The sequence below is a fragment of the Oncorhynchus mykiss genome, chromosome 10 (assembly GCF_057628025.1).
Source record: "Oncorhynchus mykiss isolate SJ-2025 chromosome 10, ASM5762802v1, whole genome shotgun sequence".
Lineage (NCBI taxonomy): Eukaryota > Metazoa > Chordata > Actinopteri > Salmoniformes > Salmonidae > Oncorhynchus > Oncorhynchus mykiss.
The window spans coordinates 30,229,862-30,240,864 of NC_143031.1; the positions used below are offsets into that span (position 1 = coordinate 30,229,862).

Consider the following 11,003-nt stretch of genomic DNA (forward strand, 5'->3'; position numbering starts at 1 on the left):
GAATTACTTTCTCGCTATGCAGCGGTGTAGCTAAGTATTAGAACTACATTAGTTTTGCAAAAATAAAGTGTGTGAAGAAAGCAATTGGGATTTTTAGAACTAAGCCAAGATAAACCACAGCCTGTTTCCAATGGGAGCAAATTAATCCTAGTGGGAGAGCCTATTGGCACGTTCTAGCATGTACATTACATTCAGGTAGCATAACCCCAGTGATCTCTTGCGATTTGTAGTTTGACTCTTCAGATTTCTTACAAAGTACATTTAGTTAAGACTAGTTGATTCCAGTGGGAATCAATTGGTAGCATGGTATACTGTTTTCAGAGTAGCTTCCACCACATTTCTTCCCCTTTTACCCACCATTGAAAACTAAATCCTAGTGGAGTTGATCTGACAGGAAAATAAACTGCCCCTGCCATCAGTGTGGCAGAGGTTGATTTGGAGCATGAGACTAGGAATAGAGTGGCTACATTGTCAACTACATCCCATGTAGACCAGATGGGTTGGGTCTCTCCAGCTTTAAAACTAGTGACGTAATACCATGGCAGAATTAATTTGACAAATCACTCAACCATCCTGCGATACATCGCCATAACTAGTGCCTTGGTAAGTAATTAGCGAGAAATGCTCATGACCACTCATAGGCGGCTGTATTTTGTACATCTTATAGCATGCCTTCACTGCAAGTGTGAATTAATGTACCATCTTCCTATACTTCATAAGTTCCATTGTTTTGTATCAGAACAGTTCAGAAATCTATAAAACACTGAAATTAATTGCATTCATTTAGCCTTTAATGACTTCAATAAAAAACAAACATGTGAAAAAACTGAACATTTGCCAGAACAGAAGCAGGGGAAACTTTTACTGTCCTCCCCTGAGACGCAGCACAAGGTGGAGGGTGGACTCTTTCTGGATGTTGTAGTCGGAGAGGGTGCGGCCATCTTCCAGCTGCTTGCCAGCGAAGATCAGACGCTGCTGGTCTGGGGGGATGCCCTCCTTGTCCTGGATCTTGGCCTTCACATTCTCAATGGTGTCACTGGGCTCCACTTCTAGTGTGATGGTTTTACCAGTGAGGGTCTTGACGAAGATCTGCATGCCTCCCCTGAGACGCAGCACAAGGTGGAGGGTGGACTCTTTCTGGATGTTGTAGTCGGAGAGGGTGCGGCCATCTTCCAGCTGCTTGCCAGCGAAGATCAGACGCTGCTGGTCTGGGGGGATGCCCTCCTTGTCCTGGATCTTGGCCTTCACATTCTCAATGGTGTCACTGGGCTCCACTTCTAGTGTGATGGTTTTACCAGTGAGGGTCTTGACGAAGATCTGCATGCCTCCCCTGAGACGCAGCACAAGGTGGAGGGTGGACTCTTTCTGGATGTTGTAGTCGGAGAGGGTGCGGCCATCTTCCAGCTGCTTGCCAGCGAAGATCAGACGCTGCTGGTCTGGGGGGATGCCCTCCTTGTCCTGGATCTTGGCCTTCACATTCTCAATGGTGTCACTGGGCTCCACTTCTAGTGTGATGGTTTTACCAGTGAGGGTCTTGACGAAGATCTGCATGCCTCCCCTGAGACGCAGCACAAGGTGGAGGGTGGACTCTTTCTGGATGTTGTAGTCGGAGAGGGTGCGGCCATCTTCCAGCTGCTTGCCAGCGAAGATCAGACGCTGCTGGTCTGGGGGGATGCCCTCCTTGTCCTGGATCTTGGCCTTCACATTCTCAATGGTGTCACTGGGCTCCACTTCTAGTGTGATGGTTTTACCAGTGAGGGTCTTGACGAAGATCTGCATGCCTCCCCTGAGACGCAGCACAAGGTGGAGGGTGGACTCTTTCTGGATGTTGTAGTCAGAGAGGGTGCGGCCATCTTCCAGCTGCTTGCCAGCGAAGATCAGACGCTGCTGGTCTGGGGGGATGCCCTCCTTGTCCTGGATCTTGGCCTTCACATTCTCAATGGTGTCACTGGGCTCCACCTCAAGGGTGATGGTCTTGCCTGTGAGGGTCTTCACGAAGATCTGCATCTTCACACCTGAATAGATAGTGAAACTTAATCATTAAAGCGCACCACTGACATCCATTTCCGCAAGATGAAAACATTATACTTTGCTAGCTACTGGGATGAAGTAATACAACCAGAAAAATATTTGTATTGCATGCATTTACTTTCATGCAAGTCTGTCCAAAAGCATACGTAACAATTGTTTGAACTGCGTAGCGGTCGTTTGGCTTCTGAATTCGATCGGGCGCCATTTTGTCCAGCCAGCTAAAAATACTAATGAAACAGGCAGGGAGCAGGTCTCGAACCCTCGAAAAAAAGCATGCGCGTGCGGCAGAGTCGATTTCCGCGCTTATAAACCCAGGGTCGTTACAATACGTTAACGAAAGCAGGATAAAAATTGTGGAGAAAAAAAACGGACAACCATAGTCAGGGATAGCAAAATTGTAAATAAAGGCTTGTTACTATACTATGTATGGCTTAAGCCTTTATTTAAAGTAGGGTACAAAATCAAAATATTTTGTAAGGGAAGGGTGAAAGACGACGGTTGGTGAACAAAACCATTCGACAAAACTAGGTCAAGCCGAATTCTAGCAAGTAACGTTAGCAACTCTAGCACAGTAGTTAACACATGAATATCTGTAAAATACAAAAGTTCAACTAATATCAATATCGAATGTATCTACTTACGATTAACCTCGAGGTAAATGTAACGTACACGTCTTCTTAGAAACTGTTCTTGCTTCTGTGTTCAATATGATTCACGAAAGGCGCGGGCGGACACTTTATTTATACTAAGAAAACATTGCGACGTGGAAAAGCGTCATGTGACAATATCCATCCGCGATTGAAAATATAGTCCGTGCTTTAACCTTAAACTTACACTATACATTTAATTCATTAATTTTGATTCGATTAAATACACATATAACACATACACGAATGATCGATCGATTAGGAAAATATGATTTTAAAACAATTACTCTCGGCGGAGTTACATTTATTTAATGTGTGCTGAGATGTCTCTAGAAATTGCTAGAACCACCCACATCAAGAACCCCCTCCCCGTAAGTCTGTGATTGGACGCTTATATTGTTTGTCTGAACAACGATTGGTGGATACTGTGTCGGTAATGTGACTTTTTTCAAACCTGTCTGACTGTACCATGAACTGTGTCAACAACATTGATATGTTGGAAAAGCCAGCTACATAAAAAAACAAACGTGATTTGTGTCATTTGAGATTTGAGAAACTGTAAAAACAGTTTTAGGCTCAAATAATGATTTCATTTGTTTCCACGTCACAATCTTTTCTAGGTATAAATACAGTATCAGTGTTGAGGGATAATTAATGAAACAATGGAAACGTTTGACACTTCTTGTGTGTTATGCATGTGTTATGTCTCATCTCCTATTGATATAGGTCTACTCATATCAACACCAAGACACACCCTTCATTCACTCTTTAAGGCACAACCTGTTCAATACAATTATTTGCCAGTTGTCACATTTGTTTCATGTCAACATAATACATAGAGAGCAAATGTCATGGTATTTCCCAATCCTAAAAAAAATCCCAACATACTTCTTAATGTAGAGCAGAAACTTGTAGCATGAGGTCCAGCCTCCAGCATATGAGAACATGTTTCCCAGCTTTATCTGCACAAGTAAAGTATGTCAGGTTGAAGCTGACACTACTACCAGTACAGGCGTCTCTCTACCTTTATTGCTCTATAGAGCACCTCCATGAGAAATGAATGAGACATTCAGAGATATAAAGCAGAATGAGGAAGAAAAAAAAACATACAGACATGAAGGACCAAACTATTTTCAGACAGAACAACTTGAGGATTGTAATTTATTGGCTATTTACAGTGCATGGTAAATACAGGTTGCTTGGTAACACACCATAGTAACTAAATACTGGTTTGCCCCACAAGTAAGTGCGTATATTTTTTGAAGGCCAGATATATATTTTTCAATGAAATGAATTACATTGTTTCGACTTTGAACAACTCCTTTGACTCCTGATTCAGGATGAGATACAAATCAACCCAGTTCTAACCTTTATCATCCTTACCCAATAACCAATCTGGTTTGGATTGAATTTACACTATTGATTCAGTTGGTGAACGATTGCACCGTTGGAGGTCAGGTCCAAAGTTATACATTTGTTTATTCAGAATGAACAAGGCAGAAATTGTAAAACTGTGCTCCTTGGCTCTGCTTATCTGGATCCACTGCACTGTAAAAATTTTAACATTGTTGGGTCAGGGGCAGGGCTATGAAATGAATTCCACAGGCAGGGCCAACAGCTGCCTGACACCAGATTGTTGAGCCAGTTGGGTCCTGTAACAGCAGCAACTACTAAAACACAAGGCTGACATTTTCCATAACCTTCACAGTCTTTTCTTTTCATACATGATTTAACACGCTTTTCCTGTAGCTATAGTTCTTCTATTTTATTTCAAGAGGAGGCATAGAGATGGTCATACTGACCAAGCAGTTATCATCAGTTATTTTTAGGTGCACTGATTTTGCAGTGTGAAGGTTAAATTCATATACTGAGCACCATCTAGACTAACGACTTGACCTGAGCTGGACCACTGTAGTCCAAAACATGATTTTTATGTGTTTTATATATATTTCCACACTATGAGGTTGGGATAATACTGTGATATTGTGAAAATTATGATAATGCCCTTTTAGTGTAAGAGCTGTTTGAAAAGACTGCCTGAAATTTCAGCCTGTTTTGCAGGGATTGAGTTCTGACCTGCCAGACCACTCCCACAGTCCGAACAAAAATCTTGCTTTAGAAATTGTTCCTTGCTAAGAAGCTATTTTAGTGTCTTTTTGACATTTTTAATTGAAAACATTCACAGTAGGGTACTTCATTGTTACCCAGAAATGTTTTGATATTGAGATAAAAACAGCTGCATTAATTATAATATAATATTTGTGACATTATTGAATTCAAGCATTTTCATTTAAGTTTGATGAACAGTGTACCAACAGTCATTGAGCTGCTGAGGGCCTAGTTCGATATTCTACTTCCTTCCAGGAACTCCGTAACTGGCCAACTGAACAATATATTGAGGGCAAAGAGTGGTCTGGTTTAGGTCAGTCACAGTATTCCCATGCGGATACACAGCAGCATTGTGGACTGTTGGTTCTTCATGTGACTCAATCCCAGCGCGTGATCTCCACGTCACTCTTTCCTCAGGACTGGTTGAGCTTCACTGGAATGTGGTTGTGCAAGCCTCCTGTACTTTGCAACCCAGTCTGACTGTTTATAATTATGGGAAGGAGGACAAGTTTTCATGCAAAACATGTTCCATAAGTCTCTGTTGAGCACTGTATATAAAGAGCTGCTTCAGCAGTGTTGTGATTTGAGAAAGTGTAAATTATTTTAGAAAATATGAGAAGCGATTTCAAACAGACAGACATATGTCAATATACGATTATTGTGTGCTACAATAACCACAGCCCTTTTTACACAAGGTTATTTTATAATAACCCTCTACTCGATGAGATTATCTTTATAAAAGGGATAGTTAACCCAAATTACAAAATTACATATTGGTTTCCTTACTCTGAAAGCAGTCAATGGATAAGGTAAGACAGCAATCCATGATTTGGTTTTATTTCCCTGGCATGGTTTCCAAGTCATATTAAAAATAAAACATTACTTGTCTCATGCCTTGTAAACAACAGGTGTAGACTAACAGCGAAATGCTTACTTTAAATCTTTATTTTTGGAAAAGTTTAAGATAAAAGGCCAGCATCCCGGAGTCGCCTCTTCACTGTTGACTGGTGTTTTGCAGGTACTATTTACTGAGGCTGCCAGTTGAGGACTTATGAGGCATCTGTTTCTGAAACTAGACACTCTAATGTACTTATCCTCTTACTAAGTTGTGCACCGGGGCCTCCCACTCCTCTTTCTATTCTGGTTAGAGCCAGTTTGCACTGTTCTGTGAAGGGAGTAGCACACAGCGTTGTACTAGATCTTCAGTTTCGTGGCAATTTCTCACATGGAATAGCTTTCTTTTCTCAGAACATGGATAGACTGACAAGTTTCAGAAGAAGGGTCTTTGTTTCTGGCCATTTTGAGCCTGTAATTCAACCCACAAATACTGATGTTCCAGATACTCAACTAGTCTAAAGATGGCCAGTTTTATTGCTTCTTTAAATCAGACTTTTGTCCATTTTAGAATAAGGCTGTAATGTAACACAATGTGGAAAAAGTGAAGGGGCCTGAATATTTTCCAAATGCACTGTAATTACATACTGTGCAATTTGCATATTCTAATAAAATATTTCAGAGAATTTTTATTATATTATATTTAAGTATTATATTTTTGTCGACATTCAACTGGTAAAAGTTGATTGTGATATGATTATGGGAAGACAATTACCCTATGAGGGTGTGGTGGCTAGCCTTAAGCAACATGTCTATGAAAAACACTGATCATTGACATATTTTAAGGAGACTGTGAAACTAGGATATCTACAGTAAATGGTTCATGGAGGAAAAGAGGCTTTAGGTAAGCTAGTGAAAATGAGAGGGGAGAATAGTATGCAGCTTTGCTAACAAGCTTTAGAATCACATTGAGGCTTATCTCTCCCGCTCAACACCGAACCCAGAGTACCAATGTGAAAGCACACTTGAAGGTCTGGGTGTGGCATGTTTACAGCTAATCAACTAGTGAAAAAACATCCCTCTCCCAACAATTCTCATCATTAAATCAAAGGGTCCTGGCAGAAATCAGCTGTCAGAGCAGCTTACAGATCATTGCACCTGAACATAGCCCACTTGTAAATAGCTCATCCAACTACCTCATCCCCATATTGTTCTTTTTTTAAATTTTCTCCGCTGCACCCCAGTATCTCTACTTGCACATTCATCTTCTGCACATCTATCACTCCAGTGTTTAATTGCTAAATTGTAATTACTTCACCACTACGGCCAATTTGTTGCCTTACCTTCCTAATCTCACCTCATTTGCACACACTGTATATAGACTTTTCTATTGTGTTATTGACTGTATGTTTGTTTATTCCATGTGTAACTCTGTATTGTTGTTTGTGTCGCACTGCTTTGCTTTATCTTGGCCAGGTCGCAGTTGTAAATGAGAACTTGTTCTCAACTGGCCTACCTGGTTAAATAAAGGTGAAATTATAAAAACTAAAATTCTAATGAACAGGTTGATCTCACATCCTATAGTAATAGAAATGTGACATCTCTCTCGTCTGTTCCCTAGATTAAGGGAAAGGAGGACAGGGTATAGAGTGGTAAATGGTTTGGTTTGTTCAAAACAGTGATCAAGAAAGTCATTCTATAGGTCTAATAACACTTAAAACATGCAATATTTTCTACTGTGAGCCATAATGTATCTAGTAATAGCAGTAACTACTTAATTTACAATTAATTCACAAATAATAGTCAAGATCCAGACAGCTGGGTTCAAGGGTCTGAATATTATGTAAGAGGAAGGTTTGAATCAGACGTCATGCAGATGGAGCCAAGATGGAGTTAACGAGAGAGAGAGAGAGAGAGAGAGAGAGAGAGAGAGAGAGATCTGCCCATCTGCTACATTAAGAGGAGTTTAAAAGTTGGACCCTGGCCTGAGCAGTGCAAAGCTTTAGGAGGGGCTATGATGATGTGGTTCCACTATCTTACAAAGGCCAAAGCCATAAAGTGTTGGCGGAAACACAAGTGTAACAGAGGAGGGGGTTGTTGTATGGCAATAGATTCACATCCAGTCAGGAGAAAGGGACAAATGGCGACTGATGAAGGGGAGTTATAGGTCCACTTGTAAAATGCCCTCTGTCTTTTATTATTGAAATTGTGAATAGGCTGACTAATAATAAAGTTCCTGCAGAATCTTTAGGTACTTCATTCATATTCAGTCTATTTACAATTACAGGAATATCACCCAGTTTGTTGTGTCCCCATCTACTCCCTACTGCCACCAGCTGACTAAGTGCAAGTGACACACACTATTTTCAACACTAGATGGCGGTATTTTCTTAGGCTCCAGTTCCAACTACACTGCTTTAGATCAGTTCTCCCTTGTTGTCCTTACGAGCTTATACGTGTACCAGTTTAGATTTGTAGTTCAAAACTCTGTTTACCAACATGCAACATATCATGTAACTGATGCAAATGGTTTTAGATGTGTCATTTCTGATCGGGGCTTGGTCAAGGGCTCGGTCAAATAAAAAATACTCACCATCTGGTACTTCCCAGTAGAAGTGAGATAGCTGTTGGGAGGGGCAAGAAAAAAAACAGTAGCTATTGAGGACTAAGCAGACAAACTTTGACTTGCAAGAAAATCCTACACATAGGCTTACTTGCCCCAGGTTTTCCTATGAAACAAATAGTTAAATAAAATCTGGACTGGGAACTAATTACATTGCCAAAGTTCTGGGCAGTGAAAGACTTTGTATGAGTGAACAATACACAATAATTATCAGGACACAGTATGGCCCTTCCAGCCATATTAAACCTGAAGGTTCCGTTTCCCTGGCTGCAGCTCAAATGGGTAAAAGGTCAACATCTTTAAGCCTTCACAAGGGAAAGTAGCAAGGCAGCAAAGTAACCTCTGAAATGTTAGGAATAAGATAATATGCAATTGGGGATGGTTGTCAACCTGTTGATGTTTCCTAATGAATTGTCATGTTGTTCATGGTAATTTATGGATGGATTATGGTCTCTGGATGATCCATGTCATATTTCACAGTCGCTACAGTAACTCTCCCTCTCCTCTCCCACTCTCATCGGTGACTGAAAGCTAGAGAACTCTTCACTTCTCCTCTTCCCTGTTCAGTACAGGATCTCATTGGAGACTTTATCCAAGTTGACGAAATACAGATGGCCTTATACATACAGTGCCTTGCGAAAGTATTCGACCCCCTTGAACTTTGCGACCTTTTGCCACATTTCAGGCTTCAAACATAAAGATATAAAACTGTATTTTTTTGTGAAGAATCAACAACAAGTGGGACACAATCTTGAAGTGGAACGATATTTATTGGATATTTAAAACTTTTTTAACAAATCAAAAACTGAAAAATTGGGCGTGCAAAATTATTCAGCCCCTTTACTTTCAGTGCAGCAAACTCTCTCCAGAAGTTCAGTGAGGATCTCTGAATGATCCAATGTTGACCTAAATGACTAATGATGATAAATACAATCCACCTGTGTGTAATCAAGTCTTCGTATAAATGCACCTGCACTGTGATAGTCTCAGAGGTCCGTTAAAAGCGCAGAGAGCATCATGAAGAACAAGGAACACACCAGGCAGGTCCGAGATACTGTTGTGAAGAAGTTTAAAGCCGGATTTGGATACAAAAAGATTTCCCAAGCTTTAAACATCCCAAGGAGCACTGTGCAAGCGATAATATTGAAATGGAAGGAGTATCAGACCACTGCAAATCTACCAAGACCTGGCCGTCCCTCTAAACTTTCAGCTCATACAAGGAGAAGACTGATCAGAGATGCAGCCAAGAGGCCCATGATCACTCTGGATGAACTGCAGAGATCTACAGCTGAGGTGGGAGACTCTGTCCATAGGACAACAATCAGTCGTATATTGCACAAATCTGGCCTTTATGGGAGAGTGGCAAGAAGAAAGCCATTTCTTAAAGATATCCATAAAAAGTGTTGTTTAAAGTTTGCCACAAGCCACCTGGGAGACACACCAAACATGTGGAAGAAGGTGCTCTGGTCAGATGAAACCAAAATTGAACTTTTTGGCAACAATGCAAAACGTTATGTTTGGCGTAAAAGCAACACAGCTGAACACACCATCCCCACTGTCAAACATGGTGGTGGCAGCATCATGGTTTGGGCCTGCTTTTCTTCAGCAGGGACAGGGAAGATGGTTAAAATTGATGGGAAGCTGGATGGAGCCAAATACAGGACCATTCTGGAAGAAAACCTGATGGAGTCTGCAAAAGACCTGAGATTGGGACGGAGATTTGTCTTCCAACAAGACAATGAATCAAAACATAAAGCAAAATCTACAATGGAATGGTTCAAACATAAACATATCCAGGTGTTAGAATGGCCAAGTCAAAGTCCAGACCTGAATCCAATCGAGAATCTGTGGAAAGAACTGAAAACTGCTGTTCACAAATGCTCTCCATCCAACCTCACTGAGCTCGAGCTGTTTTGTAAGGAGGAATGGGAAAAAATGTCAGTCTCTCGATGTGCAAAACTGATAGAGACATACCCCAAGCGACTTACAGCTGTAATCGCAGCAAAAGGTGGCGCTACAAAGTATTAACTTAAGGGGGCTGAATAATTTTCCAATTTTTCAGTTTTTGATTTGTTAAAAAAGTTTGAAATATCCAATAAATGTCGTTCCACTTCATGATTGTGTCCCACTTGTTGTTGAATCTTCACAAAAAAATACAGTTTTATATCTTTATGTTTGAAGCCTGAAATGTGGCAAAAGGTCGCAAAGTTCAAGGGGGCCGAATACTTTCGCAAGGCACTGTACACTTCCACAATGTTTTTTTTTAAAACCAAGAGACAAAAATAAATCTCCATACAGCAAATCCTGAGGATTTGGCATGGTGGAGAAAACGGTGTGCATCACTTGTGGGTCTAAGTCTAATGGGAATCATGGGATGTGATCTGGACAACACAAACTCATCTTTCCAGACAAGAGATGAGGTCTGGGTGTTGGAGGAGAGCCATGGAGGCTCAGCTCAGAACAACCTGGTCTCGGAGCATTTCATATTATTATGTACGTAAATCACATGGCATGTATTCATTTATGAATTTCGTATTATATGTTACGAATTTGCAGAGTACAATATGTTACGAATTTGCTAAATGTATGATGTGTTACGAATTCTACCTAGGTGGCTAACGTTACCTTTGGGTTGCTAGACATTCACGTTATACACCCACCCATTCACCCTGACCTTGCCTTAAGTAATCATCTATCTTATATAACCATACCAAATGTAACATATCATACTATTTCAGTGTTTTCTTTACTCACTGTGT

At 40.7% G+C, this 11,003-nt stretch overlaps 1 protein-coding gene across 1 annotated transcript; it reads right to left on the reverse strand.

Moving 5' to 3' along the window:
* Nucleotides 1-769: 769 nt before the first annotated feature.
* Nucleotides 770-3,084, reverse strand: LOC110533627 (polyubiquitin-C). The gene is made up of 2 exons (XM_021618029.3): nucleotides 2,673-3,084; nucleotides 770-2,015 (listed from the first exon to the last, which is right to left on the reverse strand). The coding sequence occupies exon 2, from the start codon at nucleotides 2,005-2,007 to the stop codon at nucleotides 862-864; it is 1,146 nt and encodes a 381-aa protein (XP_021473704.3). The 5' UTR covers nucleotides 2,008-2,015; nucleotides 2,673-3,084; the 3' UTR covers nucleotides 770-861.
* Nucleotides 3,085-11,003: the final 7,919 nt, after the last annotated feature.

Bases quoted from the DNA above. Each gene is read 5' to 3' on its own strand.
- LOC110533627 (XM_021618029.3), bottom strand. From the start codon at position 2,007: ATGCAGATCTTCGTGAAGACCCTCACAGGCAAGACCATCACCCTTGAG.